Source organism: Diabrotica undecimpunctata, chromosome 5, assembly GCF_040954645.1.
Source record: "Diabrotica undecimpunctata isolate CICGRU chromosome 5, icDiaUnde3, whole genome shotgun sequence".
In the NCBI taxonomy this organism is placed as follows: domain Eukaryota; kingdom Metazoa; phylum Arthropoda; class Insecta; order Coleoptera; family Chrysomelidae; genus Diabrotica; species Diabrotica undecimpunctata.
The window spans coordinates 133,584,714-133,606,194 of NC_092807.1; the positions used below are offsets into that span (position 1 = coordinate 133,584,714).

General features: G+C 32.3%; 1 protein-coding gene across 3 annotated transcripts in view; it reads right to left on the minus strand.

Annotated features, from left to right (window-relative positions):
• The window catches only part of LOC140441806 (lutropin-choriogonadotropic hormone receptor-like), a 477,770-nt gene that overhangs the window by 298,919 nt on the left and 157,370 nt on the right, over positions 1–21,481 (minus strand). For all 3 annotated transcript variants that reach the window (XM_072532733.1, XM_072532734.1, XM_072532732.1), the window contains exon 2: positions 4,334–4,528. In XM_072532733.1, coding sequence (XP_072388834.1) covers positions 4,334–4,528 — 195 coding nt within the window. The remainder of the gene's footprint in view (positions 1–4,333; positions 4,529–21,481) is intronic.

Sequence of the window (21,481 nt, forward strand, 5' to 3'; positions counted from 1 at the left end):
TTTCATAAGGCTTCGAGCTAACTGCAGCCTGCCAGATGACTTTAGCTTTTATATCATAATTTTTACTATTATTGGTTTTAATTGCATGCTCTTCCACATGCAAAAACTTGATTTGCCAGTACTAGATTTTCCCTTTCTTTGTCGTTTGGGGTTGAAAAATAAAGTTGATGAATTTTTAGAAACCCAGTTTTTATTACTAAATTTATTTTGTACATAAACTGAAAAAATATAATTAAAAAAATAATTATTAATACTTGTCAATTTAGTATCTATTTAACATATGTTTAACCTCAAATTGGGAGGTCCAAAACTGTCAGATGAAGGCGGTAGATGTCGCGTCAGTCACGCACGGAGCGAATACCGAAAGCAGAATTTGGGTAGGTGTAAATGTTCTAATATAATTAAACATCAATTAGTCATTTAAAAATAAAATAAAGATCACTTTATTATTATCGATATATCATAGCAATATAAAGATTAAAAAATGTCACTATCATTTGTAACTGTGATTGAATTTTACATCATATATTGGTATATATTCGACAAACCAGTCATCTATTTAAAGGCCCGTTTTCACACTACGTCTTATTGTACGTTTTGTGGGTCATATAAAACGTACGACAAAATGTACGTTTTGTCCAGTGTATACACACTACGTTTTTCCTTCCGTTTTCTACCTCATTTCTAATTCAGAGTCTTGAGTTGTGTGAAAATTGTTTAGTGTTTTTTTTTTATTATGGAGGAAAGACGGCTGCTTTCTTTTATTTTTTCAACTATAAAGATACTACGACTGAGGAAAAAGGGGATGAAGAGGGAAAAGACAAGATGGTCAAGAGAGTGGGCTTCTAAAAAGAAGCCAGTATTCCCACGTCTCGTTACTAAAAGAGATAAACCAGATGACTGGCGCAATTATTTGCGAATGGACACCTCAGCCTATTGTCAATTGCTAGAGTTGGTAACACCATACATATTGAAATAAGACACCTCATGAGAAAAGCCATTATACTCCATGAAAGACTCACAGCAACTCTCAGATATCTTACAACAGGACGCAGCGTCAAGGACTTGGAGTTCACAATCATAATATCCAAACCAGCGTTAAGCCAAATAATTCCTGAAACCTGTAATGCAATCTACTTGGTTTTACAACATAACTACTTAAAAACTTTTATACAATTCAATAAATTCCCCGAGAAAATCGTGGGTTCATTGCCGCAAATCTGACATTATTAGGCTTTTTTGGGAAAAATTGAAACGAACTGCAGTGGAACTAGTCATCAAATAAGTCAAAATCGGACGACTTGTCTGAACATGTATTTTCACGTAACGTTTTATCCTATCAGTTCTCGCAAAACTATGCTTCTCCCATAATTTCTAAGATCTGATCTTGGATTTCATTTCGATTCGACAAGACGTACGTTTTGCTGTTTACATGCCACGTTTTATTGTATAAGATTTGTCCTATCCAACAAAACGTACAAAAAGACGTAGCTTAAAAACCGGCCTTAACTCAAGCATACGTTCTCACAAATATTACAAAAAAAACTCAACTCATAAAAACGAAAAGAAAAATAAATTTGATTTTGACAAAAATAAGATCTTAAAAAGTGAACATAACAGGAAAAAGAGGGAGCTCATAGAGTCTATACAAAACAAAAAAATATAATGCAGTAAATGATTAAAAAGTTGTCAAAAATTTAAACAAGATAGGTATATTTTAATTTAAAATAATATACACAAAATGATAATCTCGAAATGATAAACCAATATCAACAAACAACATTAAATTTTAAAATACATTTTACATGTAGTGACTTAGTAAATCTGTCCTATGCTTTTATTATTATTTAAATTGTGATGTTTAATTGTATAATTGTTAGCAACCCACTTTTATATGCTTGGTAAGTCAAAATATTCTCTTTAAACTTTATTATGTCTTTTGATAAAATGTTTTTTAGTTAATACTAGCTTTTGAAAAAGACATGGATATTCTGCCGAAACGTCGAAGAAAGTCAATAAAAATCTTTCTTATTTTTAGTATCTTAGACAAACTTTTTTTATAAACCTAAGCCCAAGAAATTCTACTAATATATATATATATATATATATATATATATATATATATATATATAATGAACCAGAAGTATTTGCTGACAACAAACAACAAACCCACTATTTAACGTTTACTTCTTTATATATATATATATATATATATATATATATATATATATATATATATATATATATGTATATATATATATATATGTATATATATATATATATATATATATATATATATATATATATATATATATTTATTCCTACCAATTCCTAATAATTCAACAACCCAACTGGAAAAATAAACAAAAGTAAACAAAAGCCATTATCAATAAATCCTCTTTTCCTGTGCACAATAAAACAATCTCTAATTCCTCGTAAGAAATCTTCCAGAACACCTCGAATATATTGCCTACCCACAATTCACAAATCCTCTACGGCCCATTATCAGTGCATAAAACTACTCTACTTAATCACTGACCAAGTACTTGGTCAAAAGTCTACAACTTAGAAACTACAACTCGCAGAAAATACTTCATCCTTCGTCAAAAATTATTTTTATTTCATCGAACTTCTTAAACAATATACTATCTCACCATCAGTATGTTTCGATATCGTTTCACTCTTCACAAACGTTCCTATAGACGAAACTCTAAACATTCTAAAAACTAAATACAGTATTCAGCAAGACCAATTATTTCTCATTAAAAGTTGCATGCCCAACACATTTCATCGTACAAAATCAATTCTACGGACAAATAAATGCTGCTGGAATGGTCTCCACACTATCTCCAGTAATTGCCAATATACAATATAGGGTGATCCTTAAGTAATTGTACAAACAGACACCATGGATTCTGAACTTTAAAATATTACGATTTAAGCCAACTTGCTTTAATAAAATGTTGATATTAAAAAAGATACAGGCTGTAAAGTAGAAATTGAAAATTTTATTTTTCACTATAACTTTTACGTTTGTAAATATTTTTAGACAAAAATTGGATGCGTTTAAGTAGGATAAATTATAATTTTATACATGCTTTAATATAACTGATAGAGGGCGCCACGTATGCCACAAGTGTGGCATAAATTTACGATTAACATTTTTGTTCTTTAAGTTAGCTCTATTTGTGTTAAAAAATATTAAAAATACATTATACTCACAAAGAAAAGGTATACTTGTTAGTAACCTCAAAATTTAACCGTTTTCGAGATAATCGCATTTTATAAGTCAGCTGTATAATAATTCTTAGTTGTAATATTTGTGCGGTAAAGCACTGAATACCTGTAGATAGGCATAATTCCTAACCTAAGCTAACCTAACCTTAAAAACTCATCATTTTTACAAAAACATCATCGTTGGCCTAATAATCGATATTGCTATAAATATAGTTAACACAGAGGCAATTTAGTTCAGCATAATATTAGTTCATTAGTAAATCATAATAGTCCATTTGTTCCAGATGTAATTATAGTTACTCGTAAGCTGTAACGTAATCATATAAATAAGTACTATCATCAGGTAAAACGTAGAAAGAGTTTGGGTTGACCCGGCGGCAAGGTTTCTTTTTTGGATGGAATGGGGTTTAGATGTTTTTGAATGCTCTTATTGATTTGGGTTTTGTGGTAGCCCAAATCAATAAGAGCATTCCCCAAAATCAATTAAATCAATAAGAGCAAAAAACCCATACCGTTCCCGCGCATACAGCGAGTATAAAAGCAGCTACACAGGGTAAGACCGGTTGTCACTCGACACTGAGGAGTAGGCAGATTGAGACCTGAGTGCCGTGAGACAGTTTTTGCAATACAGAATACGATACTGGTACGTCTCGAGTGAGGGGAGTAGGCAGATTGAGACCCCGAACTCGAACCGAACCGTATCACTCTTGATAATGGCTCCAAAATGGGTGCCGAAACGTCGAGTAATAAATTCTCAACGCGGTTCTTCCCGAGAACTAAGTAATTTTCATTCATCTGACCGCGGAAATTTATTCGAACATAAATATATATATATATATATATATATATATATATATATATATATATATATATATATATATATATATATATATATATATATATATATATATATATATATATATTAACATAAATAGAGAACAATACAAAAAATTTAACTTTATTACAAAATTATATTTTGTTAAATATGTTACACCTTTATCTATATCATGTTTAATATTATATTAATTATATCTAATAATATTTCAATTTTCTCCAAATTAAACTAAAAAATTATTTGCAAAAAATTTTGACTTACAAAATATCCAGACCTCTTGTAAGGTTGGTTGGGACGTCAATCAACTTTGGGCCCATACATCGACATTGTGGCACACTTACTGAATGGCAAGTGCAGTATTTTTCTAACTGAGTCCACGAACGCGAGTTGCACACCGAAACGTCTTTTATCGAATAAACTGAAGTCATAGTAAGTGTTATCCATATCCACCAAAACCTGGAAAAAATATAAGATAACATTGTAAAAAGTCGAATTTACAATAATAAATATAATCAGGTTTGCATACAATATGAAATCCATTACAACAAAGAAATGTTTTCTTTAATAATTACAACACTAAATTAAACGAAATTATTAAATAGGGCGAATGAAAAAATAAGTACTATAAAGTAGCTGGATAAAGTAATTACTATTTTATTAATATAAAAAAATATTTATAAAAATATAAACATTTACTAATGTTTGTATTTTGAGAACGATTTCCGAAGTGGAAATTGAAACGTCAATAAACGTATTTTAACCTTTAATTGTGCCTAATTCCCAGTTAAATAGTAATTAAGAAATTACTATTTTTGGAAATAAGCTTTAATTTAAGTTTAAAATAAGTTAATTTTTGATGTTTCGATTTCCACTTCGGAAATAGTTTTAATTTTGGACATTAAGAGCGTAGTCGCAAAATTTCGGGCCAATGCTTTTTAAATGCATTCATTTTTTTTTCGAATCTGAATTCTGAAAAAACTAATAAATATTTTTAAAAAATTTAAACGCAGAATGAAATATTACATTATTACCGAGGGCCTAAAGTTCCTTATAATAAAGAAAAAGTTTTTTTGTGTGAGATATTTGAAATTAAAAATCACACTAAATTGTCTCTTCATTGTCACTGCTGTAACTTAATAAAATAAACATAATAGAAGTTTTCAGGGAATTTTGGCCCTTGGCAATAATGTAATCTTTCATTCTGCATTTAAATGTTTCAAAAATACTTTTTAGTTTTCTCATGATTCGAAAAAAATGAAGGCATTCAAAAAGTATTGGCTTGAAATTTTGCGCCTACGCTCTTAATAAAATATGTTTTCTCTTGATTGCTAAAGAATTCTTCTAATGATGTAATTTTATCCAACTCGTTAATATTTACAATTCAGATAAATATATATTTTACATTATATATTTTAAAGTAGACGAGTAGTAAATGATATTGCCAATATTGTTGAGTTGAGTTCCTGGGACGACTTTATTGTAAGATTCATTCGATTACATGAAATCAACCTTAACTTAAAAATACCTCTCAGAAAAAAATCATTGCATATAATTTTTCTTTAAAAAGACAACCACATGCAATGAATGATGACAGTTAAATTCTCCTGTTAGTGATTCCATGAGAAATAATGAGGAAAAAGCCAAAAAAAAAATCTCGTCATACTATCCCAACATGGTAAGTATTTGGTAAACATTTAGTTTACTCTTAATAAACACCAAACTCTGATTTTATTTGTATGTTATTAAAAAACATTTTCTTCTTCTTTTTCTTTTTATGTAGACATCTCTGATGACGCATGTCACTTTTTATGTAGACTCTGTCTGTTTTTCAATATGCCAGTAAGTTGTCATTCCATCGTTTTCGTGGTCTTCCTACTGATCGTCTTCCTATTGGAAAACCGTCCATCTTTACTACTCTATTTGTTGTCATTGAGTTTATATGATCGTTCTATTCTACTTTTCTATTTTTTACCTAGTTCTTCACCTTGCATCTACGTCGTATATTTGTACTTCTAGCTCTAGCTCTGTCCCATAGTGTTTTACCATCAATTTTTTTACGTGTTTTCTTCTCTGATGTTTCTAACATACTTTTTGTCCTCTCTGTGTCAGGTCGTGTTTCTGCCGCGTATGTCAATATTGGTCTGATGACTAATTTGTAAATTCTGCATTTTATTTCTCTTCCGATATTTTTGTTTCTCCATATTGTTCCATTCAGGCAGCCTGCGGCTCTGTTTGCTCTATTCACTTGATCTTCCTCTTCAGTTTTGAGCTTTACGTAGCTGAATAATGTGATGCCTAGATAAGTTAACTTCATGTTCAGATGTTCTATTATCTGACCTTCCAGCTCCAATTTACATTTGAGTAAATTTGCAGTTGTAACCATGCATTTTGTCTTTTTTGGGTAAATTAACATGTTAAATTTTTTGGCGGCAATATCAAATTGGGGCAGCATACATTGTAAATCGTCTTCACTTTGAGAGAGTAATATTGCGTCGTCTGCATAACAGATTATTTTATCTTGTTTTTCTCCCATTTGATATCCTTTTTAGTTTTTACTGTTATTATTATTTCATCCATAATCAGATTAAACAATAGAGGGCTTAGGGAATCTCCCAGTCGTATCCCATTGCCAGCTTTAATAGGGTCGATTTGTTCTTCTTCCGCTTTTACTTTTATTGTGTTGGTTTGGTAGACATTTTCGATCGTTTTGATTATTCCTAGAGGTATCTCTTTTGCGTACAATAAGTGAATAATGTCCTTTAATTTGACCCCGTCAAATGCCTTTTTAAGATCCATGAAACATAGATATGAGGTTTGTTGTATTCTAATGATTTCTGTTGCTTTTGCCTAATTATAAATAGTAAATAAGACAAGTGCATTACAAATGAATTAAAAAACATAAATTACGTATCCTCGATATGTTAATAACTTTCTCATTCTCTCTCCTGATGCCAACCAATATGTAGCTTCGTCGTTTTTTTAAATTTTTAAATTGTTTGTCCTTGTGTCGTGTTGTATTAATGTATTATTTTTAATGTCTATGACATTCTTTATTTATTATTGGATAGCCCAAATTTGATGAAATGCCCCTAAAGATACTCTAGGAAGCGAAAGTACTTGGGCAAGATTTAATAAATAAACTGTGCTCGATATCTGCCTTTTATTTGATCAAAGTTTATTTATTCGAGCATTTAACCTTATATCACTTTACAATTATGTTGTAAAATGTTAATTGACAGTCATTCGCTTTATTAAAAGATGAGTTAAATCAATTACCCGCTTTAATTTACAATGATATAATTTTTTCTAATAAGTGTAGATTCTACCCCTAAAAAATAAAGAGCAACCAATGGCACAGATCCAGAAGTAAAGTGGGGAGTAAGTATAACCTAAATCCAAATTTTCATGCAATTCGGTAGTGGCACGGAAAATTACACGGTATCGATGTATTTTACGTTCATCTACTGGCCTATTTTATCGGTTGTGTATGTTTTTTATTTCTTTGCTATAGCCGGTTTACAATTTGTTGATAGCTCACTACAAGTTTAACCCTAATTAGAAAACTGAAATACAGAGAGGATAGGTAATACGATATAATAGTAAAAACCAACCTAAAACTGACGGTTTAAGACGTTTTCGACTAACCCACCTTATATCTGAAGGAATACAATACCTTATAATCCTATTACGGGGGTATTTGAATGGTCAGAGATGAACGACCAGTGTCGTAGAGTATATGATAAATTGTACTTATGTAAATTGTATTTATTAATAAAACTTATTTATTTTATTCAAAAATAAAAAGTTACTTGCCATTTGTAAAAGATACATTTATTTAATTAAGGAAAAGCCAAATGTCGCCTGGCATAATTTCCAATGTGTTTTAAATGTATCCATTATTTTCGAATCCGTAGAAAACTAATAAATATTTTTGAAAAATTTAAACGCAGAATGAAAGATTACATTATTACTGAGGGCAGAAAGTCCCTGAAAACTTCTACAATGTTTATTTTAATATGTTCTGTAACAGGGGTAAAAATAAAAGAAAAAATATAGTATAATTTTTAATTGAAAACATTGCATGCAAAAGAAACTTTTTATTTATTCTAATAAATATTTCATTCTGCCTTTAAATTTTTCAAAAATGCTGTTTAGTTTTCTCAGGATTTGAAAAAAAAATGGATACATTTAAAACACATTGAACATTTTGCGCCTTTCCCCTTTAATACCTTACGATTACAACTATTATTACTTACCTTATATAATTACGATTAGAAAACTATTCAAATTCAAAATAAATAGGATCAACTTCGGAATCCGAGTCATCTTGAGGGTTAATAATTAGCGGTTGTGTCTCTACGGTCGCATCAATTATGTTATCAAGATCCCACATTTTTTGTTCTTCTTCTATTACATGCCTTACTGCATCTTTCCAGTTTTGTTCTGTAATATGTTATAAAGACTCGTATAACAATTATATATTTTATATAACGTATTTTTTCTAGAAACATAACTTTTCATTTGTGCCCAAATGAGTTCAATTGGATTTATTTCGCAGTGGTAGGGTGGAAGTCTAAGGACTGTAATGTTTCGCCTTTCCGCCATTTTGTCAACTACGTATTCCTTGAACTTAGATTTGTGTTGCCGGGCAATTTTTAGAAGTTCTGCTTTTACCATTCCATATTCGTAAGGCAGATACTTATTCCGCAGCCAGTCAAGAATATCCTGTTTCTTCCACGCAGTTGTTGGAAGTCTTTCTACTAGTCGTGAATGATAAGGTGCATTATCTAATACTATAATTGAATTTGGTGGTATGTGTTCAATCATCTGCTTAAAATACTCTTCGAAAACATCAGCTGTCATCTCCTCGTGATAGTCTTTTGTGCTTTTGGACTGAAATTCCAACAAACCACGCTTAACAAATCCTTTTTCACTGCCAATGTGAGAAATTATTAATCTACTGCCTTTACCAGAAGGTGGGGAGATACCAGTAGACCAACCTTCCATAAAGGATTGCCTGGAGCTTAATATATTTTTATCTGACCAAATTTATTTTAGAGTATGACCTGAGTTTACCCACGTTTCATCCTGGTAGAAAATGGGCCTTCCTTCAGCCCGGAATTTTTGTATGGATCTTAGATAATTTCTTCTCCAACATATTATCTCCTCCCGGTCAATCAAAGTGATTTTCGGTCTGATTTCTCCCACCGGAAATTTAATTCTTTTAAAACTTGCCACAATTTAGTTCGTCCGATATGAGGCAAATCCGTGTCGTCTCTAACTTCTTGTAAAATTTTGTTTAGGTTTGATATTTCTTTTTTGAAAAAAAAAAAACCATGAATTTTCCTTCGAATACTATTTTTGGCAAATTCATCAATTTCAATAGGCTTTTTCCCTCTCTTTAAGTGTTCGTTTGTGTTTGGGTTAGCTATACCGTGTTTTTTTTTTTCTGATAGGAACCTATATATAGTTGACTCTCCTACGCCAGTCATGTTGGCACAACTTTCGACTATGTTTGACTTAACAGTGTTTGTGGGATTCTGAGAAACCAGAGCATCGTGAACATTCAGGACAATAGTCTTCTCTCTTGGTGAATAGACAGACTTACTGACTGCAACAGTACCGATGTAAAATTTGATGATGTTGATGATGAAGCCATCACAGACAATACAACAAAACGAGCACGAGCGAAAGGTACGTAAATGTTCGTAGGTATATGGAATAAAAAATCACTCACGCACTGCATATAATTCACAAAAGAAATATTCGAGACGCTAATTACTGCCGTAGACGCGGACACACCGACGAGCCGTAAATTACATGCGACCAAAAACGTACTAAACAAAAAATTGTTTTCGTTCGTAATTTCACCCTTTTAAGTTAAGTTTCGAATATAAACTGAACAAACGAGGCACGTGGCCAAAGCATACCCATTATATTATTAAAAATCTGGGGAATTCCATCCTAATTATCTTGCAACAAATAGTACCTTCGGATATGAATTCCAGGTTTTCCAGTAAATTGATTAAACGCGAAGATTGGTATTGAAATATCCAAGGAGATAAGGTATTCTTATTTACAAAATTGTTAATGGTTAAATTCTTATTTGTATTAATATAATATAATTACATAACATTAGCCGTGAAAGTTTTAATTGTTTTTTTGCTAAATAAATTAGTATTAAAATATTATTAATATTATATATATAACAGTATTAAAAAATATTAAATTATTATTTAATGAATAAACACCTCAGGAACGCCTATGGTTTACGACCGTTTTATGAGTTTGAGGCACATTTCGTGCTCTTAACAATTTATGAACGGAGAATAAACTAGGAAATTATTAAATTAGTATATTGTTCAGAATATTCTAGGTTATCTGTAGCACTTTTATATTTAACATTACATAACACATTATATAATTTTAATCATGCTTTGTTTTTGGTGTCACGCTGCATTATTGAGTTTAGAGTGATACATTTTTTATAACGGATTATATTGAGTTACTTCTTTATTTTCGTTGTCTAGCGGTTATCTATTCAGTTATATAGTCGGACAATGATTATTAAAACTAGATAAGGTATATTTAAAAAAAATGTTATATTCCCATTGTACAATTTTTTTTATTCATAATATCCGCAGGCAACTAAACGAAAGGTATAACTACATACGAAGCACAAATATTTACGTTCCTACATAGCTATATGTATTATTCAGAAACCTGTTTTCACTTTCAAAACCGTTTCATCCAAATAGCATCGATGATCGAGCTACTTACTCACAAAAAATATCGGTTTTGTGAATTCTGTTTTTCAAACAATTTTTATTATTTGATCGGAAATGTCAACAAACGTTGCTTTGGATTTGAAAATAAAACTGAGAAAAATTTACGATAAAACATCGCATAGATAAACAATAAATTATCTATCATATCTTGGGATTACTTTTTGAATTTAATTTTTTTTAGGAAACACGATTCGAAATGTTATATTATTTAAATAAAATACACACGCCGGTAGCATCGACAATATGCCAAGAAGAAAATGGGACCGAATCCAAGCTTTTAAATCTTTAGAATTAGCGACAAAAACAATAAAGCTACATGTTAATATAGGAAAAAAAAAAGTATAGAAAAGTAGGAAATTACATTTAAGTAACAAAGTGCTAGAATAGAGTAACAAAAAAATGTATATTCGTGCGTGCAAGACAGTTTCTAAATTTGCAAATTCGCTTCTTCTTCTTCTTTTACTTTTATTTGGACATATTGCCTTTTTTTCTACAACATTACCACTCAGACTATTGGAACATTGTGACTCTATACCTTTTTAGGTCAACTTGTGGTTCCTCTTCCGATTGGTGACTTTTATCGGGCTATTCCAACTATTTTTTCTATTGTTTTACCAATGTGAACATTCCATTTTTCCTTTTAAATGTGCAATAATTTGTTAATATTGCTATTCTGCACATGTTTCAAATCAGCAGCATCTTGTCTGTTATTCTTCTTTGGATGTTCATTTCACTTACTTTCAGACAGCTTCTTACTGTACGTCAGTCTATCTGGGAAAATTTCAATCATTTTACGTAAAACTCAAAAACAATTGAAAATTCTAAAAAGTATATGAGTCAATGTTTGGGAAGAAGAACAAATTCCACAGAAATAGTGCACTGGAATAATATGTCCACTGCACAAAAAGGAAGATTTGTTGGAATGTAAACATTATAGGGCTCTTATAAACACAATATACAAAATATTCTTCAACACCCTGTACAGCCGTTTAAGTAAGCACGTGGAAGAACTCCTTGGTGAATGTCAAAGCGGTTTTAGGCTAGGTAGGTCAACAATTGAGCAGATTTTTGTGTAACGTTAAATCTTCGAAAAAACCAATTAATTTAACATTGATACGTTTCATCTCTGGTCAGAGTACCATAGCTAAGATGTAAATTATATTAATCCATAAATGAACTTAACATTTTCCATAAATTAATAAAAATTACAAAAACAACTATGAGTAAAGTGTTCTGCAGACTACAAATACAAGGCACCTGTCACAAAGCTTTAAAAAATATGCAGGATTACGGCAAAGAGATGCGCTGGCGTGTCTTCTCTTAAAAACAGCATTAGAAAAAGACTATAAGAAATGCCGAGTCTTATCTTCGTCTTTAAAATACCTAGAGCAAACACGAAAAATGTAAATAGTATATGATGTGGAATTCTTTAATACTTCCCTCTTAATTACATTCACCCATTCTAAAAATGTGTCCTTAATTTTTCGGATTTGGAAAACAAAATCGACTGCCTGTACGGTTTGTACAACCAAGAACACAATATGTTTGGTTTTGTGTTTATTTTGTTTCATTTTACCGATTGCACAACGATGTTTTATCTCTTTTTTACAATTTACAATGTTTACAATTTAAGATGATTACAAAAAAGACAAAACTCAATTTGCAGTTGTGTACCAATAAATTCCGTCACGGCACATGCGTCTCCCTCTATATCATACCCCCACCTAGCGTAGTTTGTAGCACCACATCCATTCCGTACGGGTGAAATCAGCAAAACATACTTCCCAGTTGTCCTATCTCTCTTGCACTACTATTTTTTATGTACTATGCAATAGATGGATGATCGCAACCGGTGCATTGACCGCAACTAGTACCTCTACCCTAAATTGTACACTTAACGAAACTATAGGTATTATGCATTCATATATATTAAAATAAGAAGATTACATCTAAAAGTAAACAGTATGTGTTTGGGGATAACAAAAACAACCAAAAAGGTTATTTCATCAAAAAATCAAGTCACGAACATTTGTTGAAAATCAACAACTTAATCAAAAGAAGAAAACAAATACTTAAAAAAATACAGGTTTTTTAACAGTCCAAATCCTTCTGAAATCCCATTACTTTACCTTCAGATTAAGGTTCGAACGATTATTATGCTATTGAGACATGAAAAATAACTATGTAACGGGAGAAAATTAATAGTTATGACTTTGGGAACTAATGTATTTAATGGTTTTGGCTAGAAACACAATTAGGGAAGTGATGTTTATCGCATTACCTTCCGGAAATAATTTGCATGACAGAGCCGTCAATTCTAGAAAGCGAGGTAAAGGCTGCTTTAAAACAGTCTAAGAATGGTAAGGCTACAGGTCCGGATGAAATACCCGTTGAACTTATTAAGGTGATGAGTGAAGTGAGCACGAAGGAGTTAACTGAACTGTTAAACGCCATATACGATTCATTTAATATCCCAGAGGAATGGCTATTGTCAACATTTGTAACGCTACCAAAAAAACGATCTACAAAAACGTGCGAAGATTTTCTAACTATCAGTCTTATGAGTCATGCACTTAAAATTTTTCTTAAAATCATACATGACAGAATTTACAAGAAATGCGAAGAAAATGTCTGTGAAATGCAATTCGGATTCCGCAATTCCATGGGTACACGTGAAGCACTTTTCACCTTACAAGTCCTACTTCAGAGATGCCGCGATGTCAGTTGTGATGTCTATATTTGTTTTATTGACTACGCCAAGGCATTTGACCGTTGTCAGCATCAGAAAATGATCAACGCACTACAAAGAGTAGGATTGGATGAAAAGGACATTCGGATCATCATGAATTTATACTTTAACCAGCGTGCTTAAGTCAAGGTCGAAGACCAGCTGACCGACCAAGTGAAGATCATGCGGGGAGTAAGGCAAGGATGTGTGCTATCGCCGACTCTTTTCAATATATACTCTGAGGAGATTTTTAATGAAGCCCTCACAAACCTAGACATGGGAATCCGAGTGAACGGTGAATACATCAATAATATCCGCTACGCCGATGACACTGTGTTACTAGCAACCAGCCTAATCAATCTGCAGACTTTACTAGACCGAGTGCGCACTGTGAGCGTAACATACAGACTGAACCTCAATATTAAGAAAACTAAATTCATGGTTGTCAGCCGTACAAATTTAGATCCCGGGGCACTAATGGCAGGTAGCGAAGAGATCCAGAGAGTCGACAGATTCACTTACCTCGGAACTACCCTCAACGTACAATGGGACTACGCTCAAGAGATTAGATCCAGAATTGAAATGGCACGGTCTACATTTATTAAGTTGAGATCCTTGCTGTGCTGCAGTGATCTCAGTTTGGGAACCAAGATGCGGATAGTGAGGTGCTACGTTCTTCCAGTGTTACTATATGGAGTTGAAGCCTGGACACTGACGCAAGCCACTGAAAAACGAATCGAAGCCTTCGAGATGTGAATATACAGAAGGATACTAAAAATATCTTATGTGGACCATGTCACCAACGTTGATGTCCTACAGCGCATGAGAAAAGAAAAAGAAGTGCTTAATTTAATTAAACAACGTAAGCTTGAGTACCTCGGCCACGTGATGCGGAACGAAGAAAAATATCGAATTCTTCAACTCGTTATGCAGGGTAAAGTATTTGGCAGAAGGGGACCGGGACGCCGTCGTATCTCGTGGTTGAAAAATCTCCGACAATGGTTTGGGATGACGTCAGCGGAGCTGTTTCGCAGAGCAGTCAACAAAACCATGATAGCCTTGATGATCGCCAACATCCGGACCGGATAAGGCACTGAAAAAGAAGATGTTTATCGCTAGAAGATATTTGTGTCTATTAGAAACTAAGCTCCCATTCAAGCTTCATACTCGATAGTTGCTTATTAAGGCAGCTTTTGCTATGGCAATCAATCAGACTCAAAATAAAATTATCAAGCTGAAATTAAATCAAAACATCAAAATAAACGTATTTTTAACTAAAATTGTAATTAATAAAACAAGCTTAAGATGTAACATTATTGCGCGTTGGGATTTATTAGCCAAACACGGTTTTTTGACATAAACAACTACATATACGTAGCTTTTTCTCGTGATCATCATAGAGCAGATGTTTGCACGTAAAGGTTGTGAAAGGACCCTATCAAACAGGCTTACGACTTAATTAATAGACATAAGTTATATCAAATATTACGTAGCTTTAAGATCCCACAAAAATACATCCGACTAGTAAAAGTAACAATGGATTCGTCAACAGCAACTGTCAAATGTACAAAATGAGCTCACTGTGAACTTTTCAATAGTCGAAGGATTAAAACAAGGAGACGGGATGGCACCGACACTATTCAACCTAACTCTTGAATATGTGATAAGACCACTGAATATAGGAAGAGGAAATCTCCTAAGTAACTAGATGGACTGACGACCTGAAGCGTTTTAGCAATAACTGGATGCCAGTCGCACAAGGCAGAGGCAGATGAAAAAAGCTGAGGGAGACCTATGTCCAGCAGTGGACGCACACAGGTTGATGATGATTATGTTGAATCTCCTAAAAAATAAATCAATACAGATTGCAGCCTACGCCTGTTGCTTACAGTAAGTGAATAACGTCCTTTAATTTGACCCGGTCAAATGCCTTCTTAAGGTCCACGAAACATACATAAGCTGGTTTGATGATTTCTCTTGGATTTGTCTCATTATAAATATAGTGTCGATGCATGATGTTCCCGACCCAAAAACCTTGTTCTTCTGCTAGTGTTATAAGTCCATTCAGTTTATTTTATTTGTTATCACTTTGGTTGTTAATTTTAGTGTTGTGTTTAATAGATTAAGTGATCTGTAATTTTCCGGGTCCGATTTATGTGCATTTTTGAACAGATGTATTAGTATGCTTGACCTCCATTCTTAAGAAATTCGGTTTTGTTGTATTACTTTTTGGATTATTAATTGTTGATTGTACTTGTGTTGTATAGGACAATTTAAAAATGGGATTTGCCCAATTTTTTTTGGCCAATTTGGTGTTACACTAGCTTTATAAATTCTCAATTTCATCTTAGTGTTAATTTGTACGTTTCTCCATATAATGTTATTAAGGCATCCTGCCAGTCTATTTGCTTTTTATACTAGATCTCTCACTTCTTTGTTCAGGTCTTCATAGCTAGACAGTGTAATTCCCAGGTATTTTATTTCCATTACTTGTTCAATACTGATCTCATCAATTTTTATTTTACATCTGGTTGGTTTTTTGCTGATCACAATTGTTTTAGTTTTCTGAAATGAAATTGTTATATTAAATTCTTTTGCTCTTATGTTAAATCTGTGGACCAGTATTTGCAGACTTTCTTCATCTTGGGCTATCAATATTGCGTCGTCTGCGTAACTGAGTATTTTTATTTCTCATTATGGATCATCTTCCTTTGTTAACGCTTTTGATGATTTCATCCATGATCAAATTGAAGCGCATGGGGCTCAATGAATCCCCTTCTCTTATTCCGCTGCCTATTTCTATAGGTTCTGTAAGTTGTCCATCTATTCTGACTGTCATTTTGTTGTTTTGGTAGATGTTTTCGATAGTTTTATAATATTCAGGGAAACTTTTCTATTATACAGAAGATGGATTACATCTTTGACTCTTACACTGTCAAACACTTTCTTTAGGTCAATCAGACACAGAAATGCTGAACTATTATACTCTAGTGATTTCTTAGTAAGTCGCTTTATAACGAATATTGCATCTGTACAAGATCTTCCACTATGAAAACCCTGTTTGTAAAATTTTAGTTGTAAGTTTTAGCATAGTATTTAACAAGTTTATTACTTCTGTAGTTTTCAGAAATGTAGAGATGTCAGATGTAATGTTTTTGCATGCCTGATTGACTACAAGAAGGTTTTCGATAGAGTCAGGCATGAACAAATGATGGAAGTGCGGAAGTGGATAGGGATTGACGAAAAAGACTTAAAAATAATAGCTAACCTGTATTGGAATCAATCAGCGGTACTCCGAATAGATGGAGAATATACAGATCAAGTCAAAATCTTAAGGGGAGTGAGAAAGTGGTGCATAATTTCACCACTGATATTCAATCTGCACTTAAAGCACATTTTTGAGGCTCTAAAAGATGTTAATGAAGGCATCTCAATAAATGGAGTCAAGCTCAATAACCTGTGGTATACAGATGATACAATAGTGTTTTCCATTACTATAGAAGAGCTGCAAATCTTAATGAACAAAATACACCCTAGAAACAAAAATAAGGCTCGTTAAATAGCTCAGTGCTTCTGTACGGAGTAGAAACGTCGACATTGAAGGCGGAAACTCTATCAAAATTTCAGACTTTTGAGCTTGGTCATACAGAAGGATCCTGAAGGTACCATGGACAGACAAAGTCACCAATGAGGAAGTACTGCGGAGGATGAACACAAATGCGGATTTGGTCAACATCGTGACGAGCCGTAAGTTGCAGTACTTGGGACATATAATGAGAAATCAAGGCAAATACGAGCTACTTCAATGCATTTTGAAAGGTAAAATTGAAGGAAAAAGAGTCCCAGGACGAAGAAGAAAATCCTGGCTTGCTAACCTAAGAGCATGATATAGAAAGACCTCAACACAGCTATTTCGTATAGCAACCAACAAAGTCATCATAGCCAGAATGATCGCCAACGTTTGGAACGAACAGGCGCCCTAAGAAGAAGAAGTTTTCTGTCATTGCTGATCCACAATATCTTAGTAATTTGTTTGGTACCCCTTCTTTAACAGCTGCTTTTCTGTTCTTTACGTTTTCAAGTATTTTCTGAACTTCCTGTACATTTATATTAAGTTCTTCATTTGTAGTAATTTCTGGTGTTTCTGGTTATAGCTCTGCATAGAGCTTTTTTAGGTAGTCAATCCACATTTTCTAAGTGTTTTGGTTCTATTAGTTTCTTTACCTCCGTTTTTTGACCTCTTATGAGGCGCCATATTTCCTTTTGCGGACCATAAAAATCATATTCCATTTCTCTCGAAAAGCTTTCCCAGTGATTATTTTTTATTTTTCTTACAAGTGCATTTGTTTCGTTTCTAATTGTCTTGTAATGATGGTATGCTTCTTGTTTTTGATTGACATGTATTTCAGGTAAGCTTTTTTCTTTTCTTTATAATTTTCTTTTACTTCTGTACAAAACCATGGAGTTCTTCGACTTTAGAACGATTTATTTTTATTTATATTTCTTTCACCTCTTTCTTTCTTTGGCCGAGGCTAAGATATTAGACTTAACTTTTGCCCAACTGTCTTCGACTTCATTACTTTAAAAATCACCGGATTTTAACTCTTCCCTTTATATTTTGTAAAAACTTGTTGCTTAATTCGTAAACACCTACCTGTATTTCCTCAATCATGACTACTCCACCAGAAATTCAAGCTTTGACGTGTATTTACCGATCCCGTCCACTGATTTAGTACAGAAATCTATATTACATTATATTTGGCAAAAAAAGTTATACAATCATCTCCCTTTGCAAGTTAAATCTACAACTTCTTTCCTTAAGTTGCTTAAATTGACAAAATCCTATATATCTTAAAGACCATTATTCAGTGGAAGAGTTTCTTAACAAATAACATAAGAAATTTCAGTACGTTTAGGTAGATGCACCTAAAGTATTTTTATATTATATTTGGGTATCACATGCAGCAACTTAAACTTATTCGTAAACTAGTTGGTAAGGTTTTATTATGCAATTTGCAATTTAGTCAAAATTTGGCAATGGATTGTTTATTTTATTATCTTTTATTTTGTGAAATTGACGATTTATGTAATTTTAGTAAATTTTAATTGTAATTGTTATTTTTTTTGACCTTTTGTAAGCTTTGTCCATAAAAGTGTACAATTTTCAGTGATAATAAAGGATATTTCTATTCTATTCTATATTTTCTGTGATATATGTGTTTCTGTTTTTTTCAATTATTCTTTTTTGGAATAGGCATCTTGTGCAGTTATCCTGTAAGCTTTCGACTTTTATCTTTGTGTTGTATTCTGGTGCTTTGTTCATTCGGATTTTGCACAATACCAATTTATAATCACTTCCTATTTCTGCGGATGTTAGTGTTCTCACATCCAAGATTTAAGAGGGGTGTAACTCTCTATTCGACAAAATATAGTCTCATAGTACATAGATCATTGTCCTTTACTGTTTTCAGTATGAGTGTATATGTATAGTGTAGTGTTTAAGTGTATTTGTACTGATCTTCGTGCGGGAAAAATGTATTATAAATACGTATTTCGTTTATGCTGCAGAGGTCCATCAGAAGATCTCCGTTTTCATTTTTATTATCTCATAACTGAAAAGAAGAATGAATGCAGCTAAATAACAGAAATTTCAGCTAAAAACCAAACTTTAATAAATAGAATACTCATCCTCACATGGATCATCTTCAAAATAGATGCAACGAAAGATACTACGCAGAATAATTTTCATCTAAAGATCTGTCTTATAAATTTTGGCACGGTATGAATATAATTAAAGTAAATTTTTTTAAACGACTTTTATGTGCCATCACCTCTAACTCCACCGCAGGCGAGGCGACTGAGGACCATTTCTCTGACTATCGAACATTATTTAACTGCCACACGTAAAATTTATTCGGTATAACATTCCTACGAAAAACAGAACGTTACCTCACGTACTATAAGTTAAAATGCATAAAAATGATAAATCATAACAATATTAAAAATTCTATGATATACTAGAAGAACCAATACAGCCAAGTATTTTTTACTGTATTTCAAATAAATAATTTTCAAAATCTGAGTGATTTCATACTTTTAAATTGAGTGTTTTTAGCATGGACTCTCGAAAAATAATTATTTCCTCAAACAAGTGGTTATTTGAGCCGACCAAATTTTATCGATGAACTTAACTTTTAATGAAAAATTCAAATTAATTTGTTTTCATCAATCCAGACAACCTGAATCAATATGAGCGAAACCTAATAACTCAGTCGAGACAGATTGTTTTTATTTTCCCTTCGAAAGCCCTTAGCGTTTTTAAGGATTTTGGGGTAATTGCTTACTTAAATTTCCTGTTAAAAATAAAAATAATACTCTTTCTTATTTAATAATTTTGAATTTATCAACCATTTATGGACCTGTCCATTTTCATATTTTTTTTGGTTGGTTAATTACTATTTTTATTGACAGCTAATACTTTCATATTTCAAATGTTATATCATATTTGTTACCACAACTCAAAAAAAAAATTTCATGTTATAGGTTTTAAAGATTTATCTCTAAAAATGAAAATTTTACTACAACTAGTCAATAAAAGTGATCAATTTTATTGATATCATGAGCCGAACTCTTTGCACTTAAAACGCATTGAGCTTTTTGTCGATAGGACATTCAGATCAAAAGATATCGAATTTTTACCGTCCTGCTGATACAAATTTAATTCAATATTAATTTCGCGCCCGTAACTGACATGCAAAATCGACGGCCGCTTCAAGCGGTGTTTCTAAGAGAACAGTTTATTCTACACAAAAAAAAATGTTTTTATACATTTTTGTTTGAATTATCTCAGATACATTTTTTATTTAAAACATTTTTTTCTACGGTGTACATATTCTTGGTAAATCGATTGTGTTGCATTTTTACCTCGCTGCGAGGAGGATTTTAGGGGGAAGCACGGTCGTAAAAGTGGTAAACATTTTTGCATCTTTTTGGAGTCGCAAAATTAATATTCTCTGCAAAATTCAGCTTGTTCGTATGATTTTTAGGGGTCAATTCTCTGACGACTGGACTAATAAACAATGTAACAGCAAGACAATTCTCATTATGTAAAATGAAGTATGTTATCGTAATATTGTAATATCATGACTTTGTCTTTGTGAGTAACTGGTTTAAGTACCTGTAAGTGTTTGAACTTCGATGCAGATATTTTTCTTGGTTCTTTATTGTGTTTGTTTCAAGTAATGGGTGCTGCAACTTAAATCATCCTTTGAGATAATATCTGCCACTCGTGATCAATTGTTTTGTAAAATACCTTTCCTTCTAAAGTGTATTTGATTGCTTTTAGGTCAACAATGTTGTTTGTACTTGCTCGAAGTGACTTAAAGCGATATTTTGATAATTTAGGATAGTGAATAAATTCATCATAGTTCATCCACTTGGCAACATAAGGTATATGCTTAGATCTTGCAGTTTTGGTAGGTAGCTGTCAAATAAAAGCTCGGTAGAAAAATTGGCTTCTTTTTTAACTTTCCTTGCAATATTCGCATGAAGAGAATCACACTCCATATGTGTGCCCAACTTCGAGATATTTCTGAATTATGGGTTTTTTTTTAATGTTTATCGCAAAATCTAACAGAGCATTTCCCGTTATACATTTTCTATTCTGCTTCGTGCAGCCATCAAGTAAATTAAAATTTCTTCGTCATCTCGGCAATGGTTTTGCAGGTAACTAACTAGTATTGTAGCAAATGCCAATGCTTTTAAGTCAGTGTCAACTTCGCTAAACCAAAAATATACGGTATGTTTTATGGCAACATTTTTATTAAAAAAAAAACAAATTTGTTTAATTTACTAATGTTTGTATTTTGAGAACGATTTCCGAAGTGGAATTTG